The sequence below is a fragment of the Fistularia commersonii genome, chromosome 3 (genome assembly GCF_037954325.1).
Source record: "Fistularia commersonii isolate RoL2024-O1a breed Wild chromosome 3, RoL_Fcom_v1.0, whole genome shotgun sequence".
Lineage (NCBI taxonomy): Eukaryota > Metazoa > Chordata > Actinopteri > Syngnathiformes > Fistulariidae > Fistularia > Fistularia commersonii.
Genome location: NC_141286.1, coordinates 10,485,413 through 10,511,887, shown reverse-complemented (window position 1 = coordinate 10,511,887; position 26,475 = coordinate 10,485,413). Strand labels below are relative to the sequence as shown.

The 26,475-nt window shown below is 49.9% G+C and overlaps 3 protein-coding genes across 6 annotated transcripts; 1 reads left to right on the top strand and 2 right to left on the bottom strand.

Annotated features, from left to right (window-relative positions):
• Positions 1-758: 758 nt before the first annotated feature.
• fam168a (family with sequence similarity 168 member A) lies at positions 759-18,015 on the bottom strand. 4 transcript variants are annotated; one of them, XM_086176871.1, is made up of 8 exons: positions 17,843-18,015; positions 8,970-9,077; positions 8,001-8,092; positions 7,380-7,463; positions 5,481-5,626; positions 5,078-5,264; positions 4,876-5,002; positions 759-4,792 (listed from the first exon to the last, which is right to left on the bottom strand). In XM_086176871.1, the coding sequence occupies exons 2-7, from the start codon at positions 9,029-9,031 to the stop codon at positions 4,890-4,892; spliced, it is 684 nt and encodes a 227-aa protein (XP_086032997.1). In that variant the 5' UTR covers positions 9,032-9,077; positions 17,843-18,015; the 3' UTR covers positions 759-4,792; positions 4,876-4,889. The 4 variants fall into 4 exon arrangements, with proteins under 4 accessions (XP_086032997.1, XP_086033006.1, XP_086033015.1 ...); XM_086176880.1 differs by having other exon boundaries at positions 7,380-7,460; XM_086176889.1 differs by lacking the exon at positions 8,970-9,077.
• A 723-nt stretch (positions 18,016-18,738) lies between these two features.
• kbtbd3 (kelch repeat and BTB (POZ) domain containing 3) lies at positions 18,739-22,531 on the top strand. The gene is made up of 11 exons (XM_086143634.1): positions 18,739-18,964; positions 19,156-19,417; positions 19,492-19,657; positions 19,740-19,922; positions 20,009-20,182; positions 20,290-20,574; positions 20,643-20,885; positions 20,975-21,265; positions 21,346-21,495; positions 21,572-21,680; positions 21,875-22,531. Exons 2-11 carry the CDS (start codon positions 19,170-19,172, stop codon positions 21,889-21,891), a joined length of 1,866 nt encoding a protein of 621 aa, XP_085999760.1. The 5' UTR covers positions 18,739-18,964; positions 19,156-19,169; the 3' UTR covers positions 21,892-22,531.
• sln (sarcolipin) lies at positions 22,191-23,179 on the bottom strand. Its single transcript, XM_086143635.1, has 2 exons — positions 22,977-23,179; positions 22,191-22,858 (listed from the first exon to the last, which is right to left on the bottom strand). The coding sequence occupies exon 2, from the start codon at positions 22,766-22,768 to the stop codon at positions 22,673-22,675; it is 96 nt and encodes a 31-aa protein (XP_085999761.1). The 5' UTR covers positions 22,769-22,858; positions 22,977-23,179; the 3' UTR covers positions 22,191-22,672.
• Positions 23,180-26,475: the final 3,296 nt, after the last annotated feature.

Below are 26,475 nucleotides of genomic sequence, written 5' to 3'. Positions count from 1 at the left end.
CTATTGCCTTCACCAACATGTCCATTGAAGTCTGCACCAATGACCACTCTCTCATTTCTGGGAATATTCTGCATCACTTCATCTAACTAATTCCAGAACTTCTTCTCTTCAGATTCACATCCCACCTGCGGGGCATAGCCACTAACAACATTGAGCATCACACCTTCAATTTCCAGTTTCAGACTCATAAGTCTATCTGACATTCTTTTCACCTCTAGGACGTTCCTAACAAACTCCTCCTTCAAGATAACTCCTACTTCATTTCTCTTCTTGTCAGTACCATAATAGTACAACTTAAAGCCTGCTCCTAAGCTTCTAGCCTTACTACCTTTCCACCTGGTCTCCTGGACACACAGTATATCCGCCTTCCTTCTCTGCATCATATCGACCAACTCTACCTTTTCCTGTCATAGTCCTGTCATAGTAGATATCTGTACACGATACACCGGAAGAAATGCAGGGGGTGCTGCAGTGTACACGCCACGCCAGCACGCGGTGCTAGAATTTGGTGACTTCCGGTCTCCAGGTGACAAATGTGAAGGCATCAGCAGCGGCGAAAGGTCGGCGTTTGTACGAAGTTGCTGCCAGAAGTGACCCCCACTACAAGGGTCAGTGCCAGGCATGTCGGTCATTGTTATGGTCAACCCATAACAGACACCTTCAAACCTCTTGTGAGGCAATGGCGTTAGTTTCCACACAGTAAACCTCAAACCAACTTTTATTTTGAAAAAAAAAAAACAGGAATGACCAACTTCTTGTTCCTTTTATGGGAAAAGTTTTAATAGTTATTCAATGTTCTACATTTTACAGTAAATATACAATTACAAACTTGGCTTAGTTATAGTACTAAGATCACTAACTGATCTTTTTTTTAATATAAAACAAAAACAAAAAAACCCTCAACATCAAAAAAATGAAAGAAAAAAATAAGAGAAACAATATACACTTCATATCACAAGCCTGACGTGGGCCGGCGGCAGCGGCGGGCCCCTTAGCTAACACACACACACACATGCGCATGCGCGCACGCATACCCCCACACACACACGCACACACACACACACACACACACACACACACACTCTTCACTTCTCTTCTCTCAACGCTGAGCGGAAGTTGGGCTTGGGTTTGGGACGCGGCCGGGCACCAGGGGGGCGCCCCAGAGCACGTGCAGACTGGGTACCAAAAACGTGGGGTGAGGGGGCGGAGTCTGCTCCTAATACCAGGCCGACACTGGGACGCCATTTTCAAACTACTTTTTTTTTTTTTATTATATTTCTTTTTTTGTTGTTTGTTTTTTTTTTGTTTGTTTTGTTTTCTGCTGGAAGACGAGGAAAAAAATATCGGGCTTTTTTTTTTTTTTTCTCTTTGCATCGGTGGTCCGACAATCAGATTGAACCCGGGTTGGAGGGTGGCGGTGGGAGCAGAGAGGAGAGAAGCTGCAGAACGGCTAAGAGGTCGAGGAGCACCGCCACCCACGACTCAGAAAATAAAAATATAGAAATCTAAGACTCGGTAAACGGCAAGGCAGAATAAAGGGGCGAAAGAGGCAGATTACAGTGAGGTTACGTTAAGTGACTAGTTAATTTACAAATAATCAATTAATAACCCATGCCTGGAAGGATTGAGATTGAATATGATCATAGTCGGGGGTGGGGCTTAATATGGACCGGTCAGCTGTCAATCATCTGGCCATTCACACCCCCTCATCAACCTCATCAACACACACTTTGAGTCTTCAGTGAATCTTGCAAGAGGACTGAGAACCCAGGAAGGAGAACCCAGTATTACCTCCCACCTGGGGGGGGTTAATGCATTAACGGGTCTAAACGCATTCATCAGTGCATGAAGTTGGTTTTAAACATAACCTCACTGTAAACGGTGGACAGAGGTGTGTGTGTTTGTGTGTGTGTGTGTGTTAAGGTTGGGGGAGGTGTTAAGGAGGGTCAAAAACATTTACAAAGTAAAACCAGAATTCCTCCTAAACCTTTTAATAAATGGAAAATATCATCAAAAGGAAAGAAAATGACAGCAGAAAGTAAAAAAAAAAAAAAAAAAGATTAAGACTTTGTCCCCCACACTCACACACCTCGTTTATCCACTTAAGTGCAAACTTTGAAATGAGAGTCAATGATGGAGTGAAAGACCACCCTGAAAGACGACATGGACGCCGGTTCTCCACAAGCTGTCTCCATGTTCCCAAGAGACCCCCCCTAAACTCCCCAACAACAATCCCCCCCACCAGATGCCACCACCTCCAGGGTGAAAATGGAAACACTACAAATGAAACACTCTGCCTGACTCCTCCACTTCAGAACACCTCCATCTCCGTCACATCTACCACCACCTTCCCTAAAAAGCGCTGACCTATGGCGTGACTACTCCTGGCATGAATGCACAGGAGGCTTCCCGCTGCGTCTTACCGGGAAACATGTGGTAGAAGTATGAAGCAGATGATGGAGGAGAGTCGGGAGGGGAGGGCAAAGGTCAGATGGAGGGCGGGACACTGAGATGGAGGAAGGTGTAGTGGTGAGCACGGCGGGGGGAACACACGGGAAAGAAGATTCACGAGACGAGGACTCAGGACGCCACTGGGAGAAGAAAACACACCCATCTACAGGGACATATGGCACAGCAGGGGTGGGGGGTTCTCGGGAGAGGGGGGTCGTCAAGGTCCCCCCACCCGACGGACGACAAATATGCAGAAGAGGAAGATTAAAAGAAGGGAATATCAAAAACCACTAACAGTAGCTGCCGCTCCGATGCAGCCATGAACCCCCCACCCCCGCCACCTGGACTCTTCCGTTTCCGCCATCAGAACCAAAGAAGAGCAAGACCAAGAAGCGAGGCGCGTCTGAAACCGGAGGGGACTCAAACCCAAGCACGCGGTAGGCGTGGCTGTTGTTTCAAATCAGAGAAGCCGACGCTGTCGATCCACTTTCAATATAAATAGACCCTGGCCCCCTTTTTGCTGAAATGCTGCGGCACCTGCTGCTTAGCATTAAATGACACGTAGCCGCTCACAGGCTGATATGTGACGGACGGAGGCAAAGACAGGACACCTCCACCTTTATTCTACAATAATAAACTTTTTTTCACAATAATTATTCACCCCCCCAAAAATCAATTCCAAAAGAGAGAAAATAACGAGTGCTAACAGCTGGAGGTTTTTCCCTCCTCTTATTATTATTATTATTATTATTATTGTCTCCTTATTGCAGTCAAACCACCTCCGCAACACCAAACACTGCAGATGCTCTTTAGTAACCAGGTTTGGAGATAAGTGTGTGTAAATCCTGAAAAATGCCACAGGCCACGCCCACGTCTGAAACCCTGGTCCTCCCCGCCACTAGACAAACAACAAGCAGAGACTAGCGACCAGGGGGGGTGCGCAAGGAGATGTCGGAAGGTGTCACGGGTTCTCGTCCGTCCTGGAGAACCTGGGATGTTCTACATGCTCTTGGGAATGAGTGAAATAGAACGGAGAACAAATGTGGTTTAAAAAAATAAATAAAATAAAACAAAAAAAAAACCAAACAAAAAAAAAAAAACACGAATAAAAGCCCTGGCTTGGCTCTGTCCCCCCGCAGATGTGGGCAGGTTCACCACGCAAGGACAAGGTCACAGCTAACGTCGCACTGTTGAGTATTGTCAAGGAATGCTGTTGCCATGGAAAATCTTGTAATGGAACACGGGAATGTCTAGGACCCCCCCCACCACTTCAATAATCAAATTAGGGTACACTGTGTGTACTTAACTTCCTGTCTGCTCCTCAAGTACTTGCCTATTGGTCTGTGAGGCAGAAGCAATGGCGCCAAGGACCCCGCCTCCTATCTGAAGGCCCATAATAAGAGTGGACTGCCCCCCGCTGGCATTGTGTGAGAGTGTGTGTGTGTTTGTTTGTTTGTTTGTTGACAGTAACATCATGACAGATGTGCCGTGCACTAAGTGCCAGTCGGCAATCAAGCCCCTGTGCGTTTGTGTGTGTGTGTGTGTTGCAGTCGTTGCTGTACATGTTAGCGTTGGGGTGCTAACAACATGGACGTCTCCTGTATAGTAAGACGTGATCACCGGGTTCTCAGCTGCGAAGCAGCGCAGAGGTTATGTGAACTGCAGAGTGGGGAACAGCGCCCTTGTGTGGGTGCGGTGGAGAATCGCAGGCTAGTAAGTGCTCTGGGGATGTGGGAGGGAGGTGATGCCGGGGACGGACAGGCGACGCCGGGAAGACGAATCGGGGATGAAAAGGAAGGGAGGATGACCGGGGGAGAGAGAGAGAAAGGAGGAGCTTTTAAAAGCTAAAAGGTGGAACCCAGCGCTGAGGAAAAGAACCTGGTAGAACAGGGACACGTTGTCCTAACGACTGATGGAGAACATTATGATGATGAATAAGTGCCCGTTTTTAAACCCCCCACCCCACCCACCCTCCCACCCCCGCATCCCCGACTGGTCAAGGGTCTTGAAGTTCCAATGACCAGACTCGGCAGAAGCAAACCAATTTAAAATTCAAAAAAATAAAATAAAAACAACCCTACAAAATAAAAGTAACGACTGGTTGGCAAATGAACAGAGAGGAAGAGAAGACTTTACAAAATAAAAGCAGCTTTGTGTAAAAAGAAAAAAAAAGAAAAAAAAAAGAGAAAATTATAATAGTTGGAGAATGTGGCATAATAGTGATAGTAAAGTGGCCGTTGCACTTTAGTTTTTGTTCTGCAGACAGGTGCGGGGTTCCCATGGTTACCACAGAGAGCCCGTGTTGGGTCGGAGCAGTTGCATATGACGGTGGTCTCCGGATCTGCAAGGGGAGGAGAAGGTGACTGGTTGGAGGAGGGGAGTCAAGGAAGAAGGATGGGTGGCGGCGGCGGTGGTTGGACTCACATGATGGGCGGGCTTTACCAGTGAGGCGGTACATAGCTGTAGCCAGGTGTCCCTTGGGGCCTGTAGGTTGGCACGGTAACCGGGTGCGCTCCAATCGGGGGGTGCTGGGGTGTTGTTAGCAGGGTACCTGCAGGGGGTGAAGTAGAGTAAGACTCGGAGGCGAGGAAAAGACCAAATGCACAGCGTCATGTGCTCTTCCTACCTGCGCTCATGGCCATGGTTGTCCCGGCGACCATCCCCATGGCAGCCATGCCGTTGTTCCGTGGGGTGGGTACAGGGACTGGGGCCGGGTACAGGGCTGTGGAGGGGATGCTGTTGGGCTGCACCACGGTGGTGTGGTGGATCACGTGCGGCTGGGCGGCATACACCGGCTGGGTGTAGTAGGCGCCCTGCAGACATGGACATGTGGTTGGTCAGTGCCCAGCTCAGTGTTTGTGGGGCCAGAGCCACTTGCATCACAAGCAGAACTTTCTGAAAGTCCTTGAATGATAAACTTGTCTTTCTGGCACTTCCGGTCTGTCATTTTCACACCCTAAACATCCTGTATGCAATTCCACATGACGAGGAGGTGCCACCTTCTATTCTGGGACGGTGGCATGCTTTACCTGTGTGTAGAGGTTCTGCTGAGGGTAGGCACTGCGGATGGGGTACATAGCTGTCGGGTAGGGGGTCGGAGTAGGAGTGTAGGGAGGGGGCGCTCCATTTGACTGGGTGGGGGGCACTTTGTAGGGGGTGCCTGCTGCAGTATATCCTGAGGAAGAAGAAGAAGAGGATTTTCCTTTATTATCCTTTTTGTTCTTTAGCTAAAACCTCTTAAGTCGAAACATAATTCACCTCCTGAGGTATTCTGGGAAGATTCCATCCCATAATGGCAGAGCAACATGACATTTTCATTTAAAAGTTATGTAATGGAGGAGATGAGAGGAGACGCTGGGGGGGGCTGTTCCCTTCACGTCACAGTGTTTATTGTTTGCATTTCCAGAGTAGTCCACCAGATGGGGACAGGTGCTCGTGTGTGTGTGTGTGTGTGTGTATGTGTGTGTGTGTGTGTACACAGATGGCCAGGGTTAGTGCACCTTGAAAAAGCCCAGTTGGGTGAGTGTGTGTTGCAGCTGGCCGCCATGCACAGACGGCGCCGGCTGTTTCACGGCCAGAACTGAATTCCACGGCAGCGTCCAGAACAGCACAGAGAAGCTTCAGTTGATTATCTGGGATGTGCTTAAATTACTGTCGCCGTGGCGGTGGAGGTGCAGTGCAAGAGAAAAGGGATCTGCAGTGGGGCCCTGCTCATTGTGCTGTCGTACCCCCAGTCGCCACCAGGGGGAGCCTGAAGGTCAAACATGCTGCTAGCTTGTTCTGCGCAGCTTATGAAAGCTTTCACACAAGGACAAGGGAACAAAGGGATGCTGGGGCTGCTGCTGTGTGAGTGTGTGTGTCTAGAAGTGAGTGTGTGTATGTACATGCCTGCTTATTCTTTGCTCTGACATGCTTGCGGGGCATTAGAGGACAATGGCACACAGCAATTGCACAAAAGCCCTGCAGACACAAAACGTGTTTTTGTCCGTCCTCTGGTCTGTAGGACTAACCGTCCTTCACCAAGACGATCAGACATCTTGCCCCCGAGAACCCCCGCGGCCAGCTTAGAGCTGTAGAGCCACATCGGTCGATAAGCATCGCCGGCGCTTGTTCAAACAGCCACCTTAGAAGAGATAAATTTCATGTTCCTCGTCTGCGAGAACAAAGCTGAAAGAGCTCTGCAGAAGACGACCTGACATTCAGGGGACTCACAGAGAAGGGGGAAAAAAAAAACAAGGGGTGGGGGCGCAAGTAGACCAGCTCCACAAGCCTTATTTCCTAGCAGGACAGGCCCCTATGAAAACTTCACAAAGATCTGGTGATTCATTTTGTTTCATTAATGAATAGACCGGTCTCCGTGACCGTGGCCTTTCAGAGTCTGAGAGATGTGTAGACCCATCAGCCCTGTAGCTCTGGTCATAGAGATCTGGATGTTCAGTATTTGACAACATTCATTTGCTCATTAAAGTCCGCTGACAGTGCCTCTTAGCAGGACCAGAACGTCAACAGGGCCAGTTTGACTCTAGGTCAGTTAGATTGCTAGACATCATGGCTGGACCTCCTCCTGTAGAGTAGTTGGGACCTGAGCTCTAGTCCAGAAAAACCATCAATGCTGTGCTGATGTGTATGTCTCCACAAGACATTGGAGAACATCATGATCCCAGAGGTGAGCAGGTCTAATTTGGTTTCCCTTGTGAGGGTCCGCCCTCTGATCCTATGACCTTGACCCTCCTGACCGAGGTGTCATGGTCTCCACGGGGGGGGGGTCCATAACATCAAAAATAAGCACTGAGATCTTGAAGTCTGAGGTTTCCTTAATCCTCTGCATCTTGTCATTACTACATCCTGCACTAACATCCAAGCCTGCCTAGGGCACTTCCTGAAGAACCTGAAGGTGTTTTTTTCTGTGTGTGTGTGTCGGGACTTACCTGGTGGATACCCAGGACTTCCTGTTTGATACAGGTTCGGTGTATAGGTGGGAGCTGTGGCAGGATACCCCCCAGGATAGCCTGCTGAGCATCAGAGCAGAGGAGGAAGCATCAGGAAAAACCAGAAACCCACCTGGTGTCTGCTGACACACAGACACACACACATGCACACTGCAGGCAGGTTGCTGTATTTGGATTGCATCAGGATGTGTACAGATGGTGCTCATCGGGGAGGAAGTGGGGGTGACAGCTCTAAACACACAGTGCACTGAATGCTCACATACACACTGATGCGGCACACCTGTCGGAATCATCCGTGTATTATTACTCCATGTTTAGTAGTACTTGAGGTAATTTGATGGTGAATACTGCAATTCCACCTGAGAGTCTGCCCCCTTGGCCCCTGCCTTTAAGCTGCGGCAGCGAGGGGCCCATAACCGCTTTAGCACCGCCATAAAAATCAAACATACACATTTTTATTCCATGGATGGGCTTGGCCCGGTGTCACACAACTGTCTCAGTCGTCCCCGTAGCAACATATGGGTCGTAGCACATTAGCTTACAAAACAACAGCAGACAGGGCTGTGGCGGTGGCGCCTTCCGCCGAGCACGCCGTCCTACCTGTGAAGGCCATGTTCTTGGGGTTTCCGTAGGGGGTCCCGGGCTGAACAGGGCTGTAGACTGGATTCATAGCTGAAGATAACCTGCTCTTGCTGAGAGAGAGGGAGAGAGAGAAAATGTGAGGGAAGGTGGACAAGAAAAAATAAACATGCACGCAAACACAGATTAATCCCAAACTCTCTCTGAAGACGACATCCAGCTACAGGTTTTTCCATGAAAACAGGGAAGGGGGGGAAAAAGAGAGGCCTGTGAGTTTCTATCCTTCTGGAGGCTCTAGGGAGCAGAGCTATGGAGAGCACCTGGTTCAGGTAAGACACTGAGAAGTGGGTGGGGATACTGGCAGGATTGTGACCAGGGAGGAGGCAGTGTTTAGTGCAAGGGGTTTCCCAAGGTTGGCCTGGAGCTCCGGGGCCAGCACAGGGGTCCCAGAGGACACTGAGCCCGGGGATGAGGTGCTGTTTGGGCATAGTGTCCCCCAGAGGTGAGCCTGGAGCTTCAGTTCCTGCCCAGGGGTCCTGGAGGACACTAAGCTCAAGGATGAGGTACTGTATTAGGCTAAAGGTTCCCCAAAGTTGGGCCTGGAGGTTTGGCCCCCCCTCCTCGGGTCGGCTTAGCCCTGGGACAAGACACCGTTTTGGGCTAAGGCTGCCAAAGTAGCAGAGATCTCCAAGCCAAGATGCTCTGATTGTGACGCTGTAAGGAGAAAGGTTAAACCTACAATATTAGCAGAGCTAAAAAAAACAACAAACTCAAGACGTTTTTTTTTTTTTTCCCAATAACGGGTGCTCAGACACTGGCGAACAAGCGGGGCTGATGACGGGGCCATTTAATCCCTGCTCACTCATCATTCCAACTTACCTGAGTCACGTGTGTGTGAGTCTTGCATGTGTGTGTGTGTGTGTGTGTGTGTGTGTGTGTGTGTGTGTGTGTGTGTGTGTGTGTGTGTGTGTGTGCATGCGTGCCCCGTACCTCTTGTGCGTGTCTGGTTGATACATGAAACTGAATTTGTCTGTGGGATGCCCGCTCGCCATTCTTGCTGTATGCAAATGAGGAAGGAGTGGAAGTGGATATGCAAATCTGAAATTAAAAAAGCAAGAGTTCATGATTACAACGAACACGGGGTGGGCGGGGAATAACAAAAAGGAGGGAGGGAGGGAGGGAGAGAGGGAATATTTGGTAAGACAAACAAGAGAAAGAAAGAAAGAAAATAGCAGAACGTAAAAGGCAAGCGACGGTGCAACAGCTAATGGTTAGTGACAGCAGCGGGGGTGCAGCGGTGGCGATAACGGCATGTGAGTGAATGGCTACTGTCGAATCTCCGACAACTGCCAAGTGCATGTTGTTACCGTGTCGGAACACATGCGAGGCCCTGGGACACGTGTGTGTGTGTGTGCAACAAAACAAAAATCCCACTTCGCAACACCGTGCTTTTTGGCTTAATGCTAAGCTACAGTCCCAGGGCACTGATGCAAATAGACTTTCCACAGGGCTTTTAGGTGTTACTATCCTCATCAAACCCAAACTTGGGTGGACACCCTATTAAAAAGAAAAAACACACGCGGTTTTGAGATGCTAACAGCACAAGCGAATGGATAGGGATGGGGGGGGGGCATTGCATGGCGCAATAAGCCACACAAAGGAACGATGAAGAGAAACCCAAGAGAGCAAGCAAGTGACGAAGACCAATACAACATGCAAAAAAAATTCAGCACATTCCTGCTCGGGCCATGGGAAAGCATGATCCAGCATGTGTGTGTCTGTGTGTGTGTCTGTGTGTGTGTGTGTGTGTATGGCACAAACACAGGTAGAAAAGCAAGCGGAATAAATAAAGTGAGGTGTGATTGAGACCGTGCTTTGGTGCAGAGATGATGAAAGGATGTGTGTGTGTGTGTGTGTGTGTGTGTGCGCAGATGGTGTGTTGATTGTCTGAGGGTATGTGGTGTGGTGACTGGACAGAGGAGCAACCACATGGTCAACGTCCTGTCCAGTGTTTGTCAATGTGTAGAAGAGCATCACTCATTAACCAGGTCCAAAAAAAAAAATCCAGACTACCAACGCCTATTGACATAGAACTAAAAATAACAGCTTGTCAGCAAATCATGAAAGAGATCAGATGTGGGCCCTTTTCTTCAGAGGGACACCACACCTTCTCACCCTGGTTTGCCTCCCCCTAACGTAAGAATGAAAAATGTCTGTTTGGCCGCCTATTAGCGCTGTGGTAACAGATCCTGGACTGACATCTTCACCGGGGCCTTAACTGGGTAAGAAGCTGCCCCAAACAATGCTGACGATGGAGGTTAACCTAGCATAGCACAGGTTGTGCCAGAGATGGAGGATTTCTCCATGAGAGGCTTTTTCATAGATCAGTTAGTTCGCCCAAACACCTGGAGGTTGCTTCTGGAAGTGACTGCCACGGTGAACGTTCTCCACCGGGTCAATTCCAGAACAATCAGTCACTTCAGGCAAGCAAGGCGATACACCATGGAACACAGCATCTTGGCACTTGTACATGAGGGACTGCTGACAGTAATGGACAGTCTGAGCACGTCTTGAGATTGGCGTGTTTGAGCAGACGTGCTAGAATGTTAAATCAGGATGTGGCGATAACAAGGTCCTTGGGATCCTGGAAACATAAGTTAGCACTCAAGCACCTAAATACATGAAGTTGTGGGATATTTGTCTTCTCAGTGCTGGGATTTCACAGCTCTTTCATCACATACCTGCATGTAGTACGCTTTTTACTACAGTCCAGTACTTCCAAGGAAACTGTGAAACTGCCATCCTGATGAGTTAAATCCAACTCCTGCAGAAGCTTCTTCGAAAACATCACCATGCTATCATTTTAACTCAAACAACGCCTTGATACCATCTGAATCTGGTGTTTGAATGAATTGGGGGACCTTGTTCCCGCAATTCATGGGACCTCCAGGTCAGAAAATAATTGGGGCATTTCCTGATTGATGTCCGTATTGGTCTTGGAGATACTTTGCATGATCTGCCGCTACCGGCGGTTCCCCAGGGCGTTGCTCCGGTAAGACACACGGATGCAAGAGAGCCATTTTGGAACAATGCGGCATGGAGCTGCTAAAAAGACTTATCCTGTGACCTTAGCTTTCTGCGGTCTATGGAGCAACACGTCTCAGGACCAGGAGCTGTAGATTACAGCCACACTTAAAGATAAAGGGAGAAAATGGAGGGTGGAGGTGCTGTCAGTGGCTAACCAGAATACAGAAAAGAGAGAAAGGAGCCCCCCCCTTTCCCTATGTGCTGCAGGCAGCGCTGAAAGGAAACAGTGGAATCTTTAAAAATAACATGATGTAATACACTCTTTCACATCTATTTCTGTGTGTGTTTTCTAGAATCCATACACTCTGATTCCTGGATTTGCTTGCTTTGAGTCTGAAAATATAATTTCACTACAAAGTCTGTTTGCTCTGCCACCCCTTTTTTGTTTTATCTCTCAATTCATTTCTCATTGAGATCTCGGCAGATGCTCAGACAGATATGACCCTCCTCCCCTTGATGCCGCTTGCCGCTGGCGTCCTTCCCATGTCCTCGGGCCTCTGCTACGATTAAACTCTATTAGCAGGGGGAAGATAACTTCTATTCGTTCTCAGCTCAGCGGCTGGCGCGCTCGCGGTATTTGACTCCGTCTGGGAACGCTGTCAGAGCCGCGACGAGCACTGTCGGAATTCATTTTCCCGCCTATTCAATTTACATATGTTAATGCACTGCGAGTACAGGCGAAACAATGATGCGCTTCCACTCCATAAAGGGAAAACCTTCGTAGCCCAAAGGGACAGCGAGAGGTAATCATGTATGGGAGTTGGGGGGGGCAGCTGCAGAGGAATAAAACCCTCACACACACACACACACACACACACACACACACACACACACACACACACACAAGGAGCTTCAATTCCTGAAGAACATGTACAATTGCAGCGCAACCCCCCACGCCGATGCCGTCCTCCCACATAATGCCTCACCAGGCATTCACTCCGGGAGGAAACAGATCAGGAGCAGTGGGCGTCAGCACAAAATAGAAACAAGCACCTTTCTCCTTCCAAATCCCCGCCAAGAGACGGGTTTTTTTTTTTTTTTATTTATTTAACGTTGGGGGGGGAACAAGAGTACAGTACATTTATGAAAAGACAAGATGTGAAGGAGAATCGGCTTCTCTAAACCTTTGAGCCGTGGAACTGTGTGCATCTCCCAAGCATCGGTGAGATGATACATGTAAAGGTTCAGAGTACTACGGCTGCTACTACTACTACTACATGCGGGAAGTAATTACTGATTACAAGACCAGAGTATGAAGATCTTGGTTGTGACTTCAGTCCCAGGGAGCAGGACCATCTCTGAGAAGGAAGGGAATGTAGACATTCCTCCGACATCCTTCATTCCCTGGGACGTCTGTGCACTAACTGGTTAGCCCCCACCCCATTAGACCAACCCTGCAGCAACAAGCTCGGGGCTATTTTAGATCTAGGACAGCTCTGCACACTTTGGGACAGCATCTCCTATTTTTCGCTGTGCAGCTATCTCCCTCCTCCCCTCCTCTTTTCTCTGAGCCAAAATCATCCCATCCGTCTCACACACACACACACCAGCCTTGCATCCCACCATTCCGACACACTGATACAGAACGTACTACAAAAGCAAACGTCGTCAACATTTGCACATCCACGGAAGCAGCAGATGATTTGTCCAATAATCTTGGTCCTCCCCTCCAGTTAAAAAAATAAATGAATCAAAATGGATGTCAACATCAATAAAATAAAAGGGAGGGTGCGTATCAGGGATCATCTCCCCCAGTTTCACAAACAGAAAGCGGGACATTATTCTGAGTGTCCGGTGGAGCAAACAAGAGCAGGAGCGGCCACTCAGGTGGCCCCACAGTGGACTGTGGGGTCGGCGCCCAGAGTGGAGGCTGCAAACCGACCAATCAGCATCCTTCGGAGTGAGCTTTTATGGTACACCTATACAGCCCTTACACACAGGTAGGATACTGTCTTCAGAGCATCAAAAGACCTCAACGGATAGAGGTGTCTCTATTTTCATCTTTGTAGCCATTCCTCTGAGCTGCATCGAGCTGCTTTAGAGCCCTCCCTCTTTACACATTGTTGAATAAAATCTAGGTTTCTATGGCACTAATGTATCTGTCTGTGTTCTGGGAGCTGTTTTCAGGAGCAAATTAAAATAAAAGAAGCTGTGACACTCAGAAATGACGCAGGGTAGTACTCCCTGGTTTTGGTTTCTGTCTGCCAGCAAAGAGAAGCATCACAATATTGGACATTGGTTTTTTATGGGTTAGTCTTTCACTTCACTTTTCAAGGCAGTTTTGTGAGGAACATTTTAGCTGGGGTTGAGGACCATCACTGCGAGCCTTAAGAGTCATAAGACTCTTGAGCTGCTGCATTTATCTCTGGTTCATGAAACCTGAGGAACATCTGCAATCCCTCTGGAGGTTATTGCTCAGGAAGGGCTAGAACTTCACCACAAGCGAATCCTGGGCCCACAAATAGGAAGTGGACTGAATCGAACTTCTTCTCATTATCACGAAATCAGGTGCTGTGGTTCTCTCTTGCAGCAGCCCATCCATCAGGCAATGTTTGTCATGTTTCCCTGACGTACTGATTTCAAATAAGACTGGAGTAAATCAGAACAAGCAGGACAATGACAGGGATTAAGTACTGTGTGTAATATTTACAACCTGGTTAAAAGCAATTTGGGGACTTCAGTGATGGCTCTTATCGGTCTGTATTCTGCATTCCTTCAACAACCATAGGGTCAAAGATAACGGTGATGGCTCAGTGGGTGAAGTACCAGATCTACCTCCAGATCTGGTAAGGGAGGAATAAGGTTCAAAAGAGACTCTCAATTGAGAAGGTGAATGGTTGTGGATCTCTGTGGAACCTGTGCATCTGACCTCCATCTACCGCTTCAACAAATTTGTTTGAGTATCTAGAAAACAGTTGAAAGCTGCTTTTCAGAACTGTCGCATCACCTCATGTGAACACGATTTTTTTTTTTTTAAATGTCTGACAATGACAATGGAATGTGCTTTGTCCTTGTTCTCCGAGACCTCGGGGACATCTTTGCATCCTGTGAGGGTCTCAGAGGTGGCGAGGATTCTGGGATTTGTCACATAGAAGGCCCTGTGACAGCGTCTCACTATCACAAGGAGAGTCAGGAGGATGATCTCGGGACCAATTTGATATTATATAGATACGTTCTATCCCTCAGGCACAGAAATGGCCATTTAATTCTATGCTGATGACACGCAGCTGAATCTACCAGATATGCCAAGTGCACTCAATAACTGCTTTTGTGAAGAGGAGGGGGGATGGGTCGGGGTGGCAGATTTCGAATCAGTCTCCAACTAAACCCAAACAAAAGACATTTGGTCCAAATTCTAGGACCTGCTGCTTTCCGTAGATTGATCTGCTCTCTACCTGCTGGTTGAAAGAAACTCAAAGAGCCCGAGACACAAACAAACTGTACAACCTCAGCATCTACAGAGCAGAGCTGTCAGGATGTCTGGCCAGGTCAGGAGAATCGTAAGATTGACTGATCACTTTAAGTAGCCTTGATGGCACCTCTCAGAGATGTTGCTAATCTGGAAGAGAGATGTATAGTTGTAATGATTCTGCATCCAAATAGAATAGCTGACAATTGGTAAAGACCATATATGGCCAAGATGGTCTTTTCTGTCCATGTTTGGATTTTATGGTTGAAGATGGCGACCACATGGAGGCCCTGTGAGGCTTGTGTCTGCAGCAGCACCTCCAGGGTGATGACCTATTTCAAGGGGAATCATCCTGGTGTCTCTGCAGAATCTAGACAATATCCTGAAAAGGGACAAATTCATAATTCTAGTTCTCAAGGTGAGTACTTGAATAATGTCTCCAGACCTATTATTTTTGAAAAAGCGAGACAAAAGAAATGAATGGAAGATATTCAAGAAGAAGTGCTACTTCATTGCATTGCCATCCTGAAACCCAAACCATCAACCGGGGACGGTCACGCAAACAAAACTGAGATTCTGGGTATCCTTCCACCCCCAGATGCGGATATTGAGCATTATGGAAGACACGCCTCCAGGAATCGGGCTCGCAGGAGGTCTGGTGGAGTGAAGAGAGCGGTTGCCGGAGATGAAGCAGTTTAAGAATAAGAATAAGAATAAGAACAACTTTATTAATCCCGAAGGAAATTGCAGAAACTAGGGTGGAGCAGTCACATCTATAGGCCTTTGGTTTGACCCTGACACCATTTATGCCTTCAAAATGACAGGAGCAAATAGCAGAATTCTACATGGAATACAGGAGCGAATCAGAGCTTTGTTACGGTATTACTCTAACCATAACCCATCAGTTTTATTTCAGACTATTTCGATAACTGCAGAAAAACAAGTCCTTTTATATAGCAATGTAATAACAATAGACCCCCCATGACGCAACCAAACACAAGTTCAACCACAGATCACAGAAAGGTTTCTATCCAGCGGGACGATTAGTGCTGAAGATGATGGTGTTAACGCAAGATAGAATTATGGTCAAAGGGGAGGGGGTGGTTTATTGGAGAAGCAGAAAAATAATCCGTATTACGACTGGTTGTCAGCTGTGGGTATAAAACCGTAAACAATGGAGTCGGAGAAAACGATGCCATTCATCTGTGAGGTTAAATGGAATCCTGTGGTGTTTCCGGAGCAAACAGAGCTTCTGATGGACCAGCAAGATGTCATCAGACAATCAGGTAACGCAAGACGACGCTACAAGCTGATATTTGACGCGTTGACTGGCTTCATTCCCTGTCGTCCGTTCCATCTGCCACAGCCCAGGGGTTTTCAAGCACATTATTTTAAGTGTCAGGCATTCAAAACAGCTTACTTCCAGCCACAACGAACATGCAAACCATAAGTCACCTATGCTAAAACAAACAAATAAGCAACATGTTTTGATTCTATATTTATGATATCAGATGGCCACATCCTGGCCTGGGAAAGGGGGGGCATCAAACAAGGGGCAATCTGGAAACTGTTGACATGGGGGGAGGGGGTTCATTCAGTGATCCCCGGTGAGCAGCTCATTGCGTGGTTTGGCCACACAGGCACGGAGCGCCAGAAGACAACAGCCTGTTATAGAACACCCGACTCTTGTAACATTAAGAGACTCAGGCCCTCAGTGGACACTTTTATAGCCGCATTGTACGGCCCACCATTTATACACAAGTGCTCTCAATGGATGCCACCCCCACCCTCCTCCCCAATCCACGTGTGGACACACACACACACACACACTCCAACATGGCAGACAGGGGTCACCCCAAGAGCGAAGATTGCATTAAACCAACAAATTCTTCTGACACTTTGACTAGGATTGAGCTTCATTCATGCTAAGTGTGAATGGAGTGGGGCACTGCAGGTTAATATAGAATAAATTGGGGGGGGGGGCTTTATCCCAATCCTAACACCCAATCCTAACATTAAAACATGGACATGCAGGATAGTTAGCAGACACTAAGAGGCAAGCATCTCAGAAAGTCAGAGACCAATATGGCCTCCTGAATCCAATGGAATAAACAGGCCTTCGCAGTCAGGTAATCCCACCCCTTCAAACGGAGATAAGTGAAGGATTCATTTCTCTCTTAAGACATAAGAAAGGGGGGCTGCAATAAGTAATCCTATCACTTTGACTGGGCACAAAGCAATGCAGACATATTGTGAAGGAAACCCTGAAATCATCTAATGCCCAGTAGAAGAGCCACCATTCAAGTCTTCATTTGTGGGCATGCATCTTATACCTGGTTAGTGATAGACAGGGAAAGGGGGACATTTTTTGGGAAAATGAACAAAAATATTTAAAGCCACTGCAGGGCCTATAGTCGGTGCATGATTCATGGCGGGGTGCTGGGGGTCGTAAGAGTACCCTGTTTGGATCCAGTGCAGGGGAAAACCTGGAAGGCCCAAAAACTCCGCGTGTTTTCACGTCTGCTGCAGAAAACCTGCCGTCATCTCATGTTACCCCCCCTCCCCAATCCAAAGCGCGTCGGATGCCCAAATAACCCCCGTACATTTAAACAGGTCGACGGCTGCGCTCACTCTCCGTATTTGCAAAAACACATCCCAGGCTAATGGGTCCAGAGGACGGCCAGGCGCCGGCGCTGTCCCGGGCTACGCAGGCGGGGAGGAAAGGTGGGGAAAGGTCGGACACACACACAAAAAATGGTCCCACTCAAACAAGCTCAAGACACCATTTTGAATATCCTCCGCTTATTTTCTATATATCAACTCCGAGATGCCATTTTGCCAATTATCGCCCCCGATTAGCATCTCGGCTAACGCGACTAACCGAGCCTTGTGAGGGAAACCGGCCAGGTGTGAAGCGAATGCGAGCGGGTCGCGGAATCCCGACGTTAGCTTAGCATATTAGCCTGGAAGAAGGGGGGCAGCTAGCCCGCTGTAGCATCCCCGCATCTTTCGGGCACGCGCCGACTGCTTAGCGGCGAGAATGTTAGCAAAAAAGACTAGCTTAGCGGTACCTTCAGTGGCCGCTTTCGGGTCGGGTCTTTTCGGTTCTAGGCTGACGGGTTCCTGGTACCCCTCTACCATTAAATCTCTTTTCTTTTTTGCGCCAGCTTTGGGTTCGGCTATTCGAGCTAGCTAGCTTAACCTAGCTTAGCCAGCTAGCTCCCCTCGGTGTAGCCGACGCGGAGGACAATTGAAAAGGGATACAGAGGAAAAAGAAAAGAGGGAAGAAAAGGAGAAGGGGGGGAACAGAGAAAAGGGGGAAGTACAAAAGTCGCCACATGGACACACACGTCCCGGCGAGACTCACCGATGTCACTCGATCGAAGGCCGGGGCGAAAAAACAAAACCTAGAAAAAGATCCACCCCCGTGTGTGTGTCGTTGCGGTCTGCGGCGGAGGAAGGGGAAGAGGCGGAGGAAGAGGAGGCTGTGTTCGGTCGGGCCGGCGGCACTGGGGAGAGACGGCTTTCACCCGCGGAGCGACGGCCACCGTGTGGGGGATGGGGGATGCACTGCCGGGAGGGAGGGATGCAGGGATGCAGGGAGGGAGTGAGAGAGGGGGGTGGATTTAAAATAATTATATTCAAAATGATGAAAGGGCACGATTCTTTAATTCGTGCACGACATGCAAATCAATAAATTGTATTTTAAAAGCTCACTGCTAGTTAGTTTCCATGACTTGCCCTTGCAGGAAAGACGGATAAAGTATTTTCGGTCAGGATTAGACCTGGTTATTATTATTATCGGGTTTATAACTGTTGTTATTTACGTGCGTGTGTTTGTGCTGTTTTCATATCCACTGATAAAATACCTTCACATACACAAAGAGTAAAATAAAGGCTGCCGGCGTGGCGGAAAGACGCCACTGCAGCTCCGGTCGGGTGCTCACGTCCGGTTCTACGATGTCACACACCTCCTACCGGCGGTACAACCGTACTGCGACTTGTAGTTTCTTGTGCGTCTTTTCTTTCGCTGCGCTTGAGAAACGCACTTCCGGTTTGCACCCCCCCCCTCACATCCCAACCACGCCCCCGACTTCCTGTTTGACGTGATCGTGCAAAAGGTATCCACTGTTTTAAAGCTATAGACTTTTGCCGTGCAAGCGCGACGTCAACCGGATCTTCCGGTCGCTCGATCAGCTGCGGGAACTACAGCTTCCGGGATCTCGGGACTCGAGGCACCCTGGATATTTCATCACCCCCCCAACAACGGCGAGGGTGACGCAGACAGCGGGGGGGTGGGGGGGTTATTGCAAATCAGTAAAAGCATCTCGGCCGGTGCGAATCCTTGCAATCTCACGCTCCCGGAAGTGAGAATGGGATGAGAGCGAGAGAGTGCGAGAGAGTGAGCTGTCCAGGGTGCTGACACGTCCACCCGCTCCCGTGCACCGTGCACTTGGACTTCACCTGCCATCTACTTCTGCATGCTAAGGTACAGTCTGAGCCTCCGACCGCCATGTTTGTAGTTTTTCTGTGTACTTTAATAAAAGACCCGACTAAACATCAGTATTATTTCATGTAGGGTTTGCTATGCTCGCCTCTGATTGGCCAGATCCAGGACATTATGATAAAAAAAACACTTCCTGTATCCCTCTTTTGCCTCTTCTTCTTTTGATTGATCAGCAAAAATAAGCAGAATGGCTGAGTGTACAGCGCCTGCCCCCTGCGGTAGAACCAGTGGGAATCCTGCCAGCTTGCAGCAGTGCAACGGGGCCCCTGGGCGTCAGACCCTGTTGCGGGTGCCGGAGGCGCAGGGCCTCCGGCTGCTGGCTGTGCTCCGCTCATTCCGGGAGCGTGGCCTTCTCTTTGACTTCACTATCCAGGTGCAGGGGCGGAGCTTCCAATGCCACCGCTGCGTCCTCGCGGCATGCAGCGACTTCTTCCGGTAGGAGCTAGCGCGGCACACATATTTTTTACGCCACTCTGGCACGGTGACCCCCTAACCTGCTCTCCTCTCAGGGCCATGTTCGAGGCGGACATGCGAGAACGGGGTGACGGCTCAGTCACACTGCTCAACCAGTGCCCGGCAGTAGTGGAGACCTTCCTGGACTTCGCCTACTCTGGCGAACTCCTCATCAGTGAGGCAAATGTGGATGCCCTGTTCCAGCTGGCCTCCTTCCTGCAGGTGGGCTCACACCTGGGGATCTGCTGTCTATACATGAAGCCCCCCACCCCCGATTGAGCCTTCTCCTTTGGTGTGTGTGCAGGTGTCCATCCTGTCCAGAGCCTGCAGCGACTTCCTGATCGGAACCTTGGACCTGAGCAGCTGCCTGTCCCTGCTGTCCCTAGCTGAGGCCTACGGCTCTGCCCCCCTCCTCCAGAGTGCCAACGACTTTGTGGTGCAGAACTTCCACGACCTCTCTGAGACCGCTGAGTTCCTGGACATGCAGGTGCTCTCCAACCCCTTGACTCCTGACTCTAGTTCTGCATAGCTGGTGTGTAGTTGTGTGTGTAACCATCTCCTCCCCCCCTGCAGGTCCATGTGCTGGAGGCCTGCCTGCGGGCGGACGCTCTGAGTGTACCCAGTGAGGAGGCAGCGGTGATGGCGCTCTTGCGATGGGTCCGCCACGACCTCCCCGGGAGGCAAAAGGTGCTGCCGGGGTTCCTGTCCCTCACCAGGCTGCACCACCTGCCTCCATCTGCACTGGAGGTCTGTATCCGGGGAGGGTAGCATTATGGGATCCATGTGAACGTAATTGCTAGTGTGGGCTGGAGGGCCATCAGGTGACACCCCATCTTCTCCTCTGGTGAAAACAGACCCTGTGCGAGTCCGATGCCCTGCTCAGCAGTGATACGTCCTGCCTGGCCCTGCTGTCGGAGGCCCGCGGCACACAGAACCGCTTCGCCGGGCTGCTGACAGACGCCAGGCCCGCCACCACGCGGAGCTACATATACATCCACAAGACGGAGGAGAACAGCGAGATCCGACACACCTTCTGCTACTGCCTGGAGACGGACCGCTGGAAGGAGCTTGGTGTGGGGGAGGAGGGCGCCAGGGTGCCAGATCCACCTGGGTCCCACCTGGCCAGCTACGGCGAAAAGGTGCCACCAGAGGAGCCTGCATCCTGGCGGCTCTGAACAGCTGACTGATGTCCTCTCTCCCCCTCCAGATGTTCGTCACTGGCGGTTGCAGCGGGGGCTGCTGCCGCGCCGTGCGCCTCCACGTGGCCGAGCCCTTCCACGACGCCACAGACGAGGTGTGGTGCTTCTGTCCTGTCATGCTCACGTATACGCCAGCACCGGCCATGCCAAAACCCCGGACCATGCACACCGCTGTCACCTGCTTGGACCGGTTGTACGTCATTGGTGGGCGCACGAAGGGCTCCAGAGGGGGGACCCCAAATCTTCTGGAGGTACCTCCACCTCGTGGTACACCAACAGGTAACGTGCACTTGGGGGTAAAAACAGTGCATGTGAGTTTCATCCTCGCGCCTGCCTCCAGGTGGAGTATTACAACCCTCTGACCCAGAGCTGGTGCTCAGTCAGCCCACTGCCCAGTGCCGTCTTCTACCCGGAGGCCAGCACCTGCGGGGAGGTCATCTACGCACTGGGCTCAGAGGTGGAGATCACAGAGTCCTTCAACCCCTCGCTGGACTGCTTCTTCAGATACGACGCCCAGCGGGACCAGTGGAGCCGCCTGGTGGCAGAGTTTGGCCAGTTCTTCCATGCCACGCTGGTGAAGGCGGTGTCCATCCAGAGTACGCTGCATCTCTGCGATCTCTCAACATACAAGGTGACAGAACCCCCCACGCCTGTTCAGATGTCGTAGGGGGACCCCGCTCACCCCCAACGTTGTCCCGTCTCTCCTCCCAGGTCTACAGCTTCTGCCCAGAGACATGTGTGTGGAAGGGAGAGGGGTCGTTCGAGTGCGCCGGGTTCAACGCCGGCGCTGTGGGCATCAGGGACAAGATCTACATCCTCGGCGGAGACTACTCCCCGGACGAAATCACAGATGAAGTCCAGGTAGGAGGAGGCTCTTGTCTGAGCTGGACAGAGCTTCCACGCACTGCTCCTTACGTTCTCCTGGAAAACCTTGCAGGTGTTCCACAGCGGGCGGAGCCAGTGGGAGGAGGTGGCGCCTATGCCCAGGGCGCTGACCGAGTTCCACTGCCAGCTCATCAGCTTTGACGCCCACAAGGACCCGTGGGGTGAGGCCGCGTGACCTTCGACCCCCACCTCAGAAGAGCTCCGCCCAAAGCCACAACTGCTTTTTTGAAACCCTGCCTGGTCCCCCAACTGCTACTATCTCATAATGTGAAGACACGGGCTTTGAACCCCAGCGCCCCCAAACAGTGGCCATAGATAAGTGCAATATATCGCAAACGAGTGTGTTCTCTTAAAGGGATGGTATACGTCTGACATCCGATCCCCGGGGGACCCCAGCTCTAGGGGTTGTCCCCGTTCCTGTCCCCTCCCCGTCTGGCCTGCAGCCGACCATCATCGACCACCTCCGGATCAGGTTTCTCGAATCCAGCGACTCTTTGACAGGCATCTCAGAAGATGCGTCATGAAAAATCACATGAATCACCACCTGGAATTCAGGCGACAGGAGCGTCTGAACAATTTGTAATCAACCCCCGATGCCGCTCTAATACAGTTATTTATTGATCCTCATCTCTCTCGCCGGTTTCTTGTTAATTCATTGTCAGGAGAACGTGTCTGATTTGGATCATGCTTTATGTTCGACAGAGAGAACCCACGCTAGGAGAACATGGAAAGAACCCACACAGGAAACCCAAATCCAATCCAAGAGTTTCCCCCCGGGCAGAACACATTTCACCTCTGAACACACACATGGCTGTAGAAGAAGAATATGAACAAGAAGAGGAAGAACAGACAAATGGACTGGGAAAGTCCTGCATGAGAATCACAGAGGAATAAACTTGCACCCTCTCTGTTCATGGAAAATGACAAAGACTGCTTGCGTCTCCTCTCAGGTTATTACATTGTAATTAACAGATGGGAGGCACAGAAACAGTAATAAAGCAGTTATAAACAGTTGCAGCTTCTCTGGCTCTCAATGTCATTGCACCCCGTCTGGGACATATGGGATGGGGTTCGGGGCTGGGGGGTGGGGGTGGGGTGGGTAATTACCCCCCATCAAGCACATCATCTTCACCCCCCTCCCTCCCACCCCACCTCAGTCCTGGTACGACTTGACCAGCAGCCACATCAGCATCACCGTGATCAGGACCACCATGAAGTTGAGGAACAGCTCCTGGGTGGAGCGGTCCATGGCCGCGTCCCGGGGAGGGCCGGAGCCAAGTGGGGAGCTGTGTCAGGAGTCTGGGAGGAGGGGATGGATGATGGGGGATAGTCACTCCGACTGGAAGGGGGAGGCAGAAAGGGGAAGCATCAGAGCTGACCGTAATCACATTGTAATTACATGTATGGTAATAATACTCCATATATGCAAACATATAATGCTAGAAATCTTTGGTTACCTAGTGGTGAGAAGGTCAGAAGGTGAGACAGTCAAGACCTCAGACAGCCTACCATCTCCTCGCTGGTCCTCAGGTGCTCTGCCCCCCTGATCTGTGTCCCGCTTCTGCACCGATGCCGGAGGCAGGGGGGGCCGGACCGCACTTAAAGGCACCCACGGGGCACGCACACACGCCGTCTGAGGTCGCGCCCCGTCCTCGGTGGCCAATGGCGAGATGTTTCCACGGCGCCACACATGGGCGTGCCTCCCCCTCCATAACCATACACAGCCGCCCGCTGCCGGCAGGGTTATTAATAACACATTATTGCAGATACTTTCTGGATTACAGTTGTTCCAAAACACAATACTCGGACCGTTCCAGGAGATATGTGAGGCTGTAACACGATCACCGCATGAAAGCTGGGGTGAAGACGAGCATGGCCAGCTCTCCTGAATGGAACATGGGCGGCACGTCGGTTCAAATCCCAGCTGCGTTGCCTGGCTCTATGGCCTCCACCTGAGACCCCCACTGTTTTAGTCACAGACACATTTAAAAGTTGTTTATCAGAGGGTGAGGTTGGGGGGGTTGATGTGAAGCCCCCTTTAGAAATGAAAGGTCAGCCTGAAGCATCTGGTCTGTTGTTATCTGGTGTCACGAGGGCCGTTTCTGAGCTGATCAAAACATAATGTCATGTAATATACATGTCATAAACATGTAATAACATGCAAAGATGTCACACTTGCCAGTGTTATGACCAGTACCCCTGCCCAGGTTATAACACTAACCAGTTATATCTTGTATTTCCGGTAGGAAACTGATTGTGACGGCTCACCGCGTCAAATTCCACGGCTCATCTCACACTCAACAACTGCTTAGCCCGCTGTTATCGGTGAACGGGTGTGAAACCTCCACACACACACACATACACACACTCCCATGGGTCACGGTGGGACAAAGATCCAACCTTTTCATCGCAAGATTCCAAGGCAATTCTCGTCGGGGGGTTCATAGATCAAAATGGCCGCCAATGTGCGGCTAATAGCGATTTCACCCAGGGACTCCCATTGTCATGAGATCTGGGTGGTTTGAGCAGGGGTGGGGGTTCAGGCATGTGTGTGTGTGTGTGTTTGGGCAGTCCCCCCGCTCCCCCCTGGAGCCTATAACTCGGAAACATGCTGCCGGGGTCTTCTCACTAAACATGCAAGGAGACAAAGGGGCGTCAACATGGTGTCCACAACACCATTCCATGCATTCTGGGACATGGCCAGTCTGTGTGTGTGTGTGTGTGTGTGTGTGTGTGTGTGTATATACACTCAGGTTATTATGATGTGTGTTTTGGCAGATTGTGAATAGTTCTTTGGCTCCATTTTGTACCAAAACATGACCTGGTGCCATGAGACCTTTCTAAAATAGAATGTGATTCGAGGGAGCTCGCCAAACATGCATTAAGACCTCAACTTTGGCTACATTTGCTTAGCAGCAGGACATTAAGACACAGGAACACAACTTTTAAATGTCATCACTATCCTTCTCCTCACTCCAAGAACCTCTTCAAGAACTAGTCTGTTTCTCAGTGAATTGGCACAGCAGAGGAACCAGGGACCAGGGATCTCAGCTCCTAGAACCATCTAAGCTCCTACTCTGAGGCAGATTCTTTTTAGGGTTCCATAGGAACTCATGGGTGCTTGGTGGAAGTCATGAGTTGCGCCCATTACCAGATAGTTCTTGCAGTTTTGGAGCACCATTTTTGAAAACTATACACTGGTCAGATGTTTTCTTGGGACAGAAACAGCAAGAAATGGACCAGCAAACAGGTCCAAACTCTTCTGGGCTGGTTCGCCTCAAAGGGCTTCCCTGGGCTTGCACAGGACTATTTACATTTTGGCCAGAATAAGTGTGGAGTTAGCTAATGGCTAACGGGGTTCTTCACAGAAAGCAGTGCAGGGAGAAGATACAAGCAGACTTGTATGCTCCAAGAGCAGCTCCAGAAGCATATAGGTCTTGTTCTTTTTTTACAATTAGCTATACATTAGCCATCAGCCATATAGCACTCGTCTCGCCCCTTTTTTTGCTTTGCTTCACTGGTCAGAGGTGACGAGATGGCTGTCACCAGCTGGATCGGCCCTTTGAGGAGATCCGGTTGGGGTATTTCAGCATTGGTTCCAAACAACCAGCGAAACTACACTCATTCAGGAATGGGGGGATTTAAACCAGCTGGATTTAAATAGAAGTGTTGAGTACAAAGAGCATCTGAGCCGTCTCCCCCTCGGGGGGTGGAGGAGATACGAGTTCCTCTCCTTGGAGCTCCCAGAGAGCCTGCTTGACATCCATGTTTGACTCCTTTGTCCAGCATTGCGGCCTTTCATGTGGGATTAATAAAATTAGCTCACCAGTTTCATCTCCCCACTCCCCCCTCCAGTGAGGGAAGCCACCTTTCACATTTCTGCCCTTCTTCCCCTTGCGGTTCCATTGCCTCCATTGTATCCGATGACCCAGCTCCCTCCAAAGGCAGGAGAAGCTCAGTCCCTGGTGACCCTGGAGTTCAGAACCACTATTTTAAAAAGCGGGATCTGGTTGCAGAGTTCACCCACTACTGCCCCACAGGATCCAAATAATTAGAAGCCAGAGATGCTGGCAGCAGGAGTTTGGCCTTTGGAGTGGAGTGGAATGAAGTGGAGTGGAGTGGACTGGAGCGTCTCAGGGCTGACAAGTGGTTCCACTGCAGTATTCATCGCTACACCCCCATCTCGGGGGCTTGGCAAAGGGAAGCTGCCCTTGAGCACTGTGGGGGAAATATTTTCCAGGTTTGCTGCTCCCTAACCTTTCAAACCATGACACACACGCGGCCAAATGGAAAAATTTTCTCAAATTATGTATTGAATTCAAATAGAGTGTGTGTGTGTTTTGGTGTCATGGTATTATCCAGTGCTTTCAAGGTAAGCAAATCAAAATAATTATAACATGAATGTCATAGTGGAGGGGGGGCATGTACTCTGCTGTCTGATGACAGTGAGGACTAAACTGACAATGATGACCCACTGAGACAGCCAGGGACAGGTGACCCCCACACACACAAACACCTTACACACACACGCACACACACACACACACACACACACACACGCGCACACACTAACACACACACACACACACACACACACACTTCATGCAGATGTCATCTAGCCGCAGAGGAATTCACACCAGACATTATTATTGTCAGGTGGTGAAGAAGTGGAGCTTGATGATGGACACACACACACAGACTTCAGAGATGCTTCTGAAGCTCTTTGCACTGCAACAAAGGGGTTCAAGCACAACTGTTTGAAAGAGCATGGCTGTGTATGTGTGTGTGTGTGTGTGCGCGCGTACCCAGTGTTAATTCCTCCCCTGTAGCGATGGGAGGTCAAAACATGATAAAAGGTGACTGAAAACACTATGAATTCAGAATTGCAGCCTTTTTCACCAGCATTTACCAATCAGTGTGCACAAAGATGAAGGTGCATGCTGCAAGGTGGACAAC

Coding starts and splice junctions, on each gene's coding strand:
- fam168a (XM_086176871.1), bottom strand. CDS start 9,031: ATGGCGAGCGGGCATCCCACAGACAAATTCAGTTTCATGTATCAACCA. Junction 7,464..8,000: donor CAAGAACATGGCCTTCACAG/GTAGGACGGCGT, acceptor TCTGATGCTCAG/CAGGCTATCCTGGGGGGTAT. Junction 5,003..5,077: donor AACCATGGCCATGAGCGCAG/GTAGGAAGAGCA, acceptor CACCCCCTGCAG/GTACCCTGCTAACAACACCC.
- kbtbd3 (XM_086143634.1), top strand. CDS start 19,170: ATGGCTGAGTGTACAGCGCCTGCCCCCTGCGGTAGAACCAGTGGGAAT. Junction 20,183..20,289: donor TGCCTCCATCTGCACTGGAG/GTCTGTATCCGG, acceptor TGGTGAAAACAG/ACCCTGTGCGAGTCCGATGC. Junction 21,496..21,571: donor AAATCACAGATGAAGTCCAG/GTAGGAGGAGGC, acceptor AAAACCTTGCAG/GTGTTCCACAGCGGGCGGAG.
- sln (XM_086143635.1), bottom strand. CDS start 22,768: ATGGACCGCTCCACCCAGGAGCTGTTCCTCAACTTCATGGTGGTCCTG.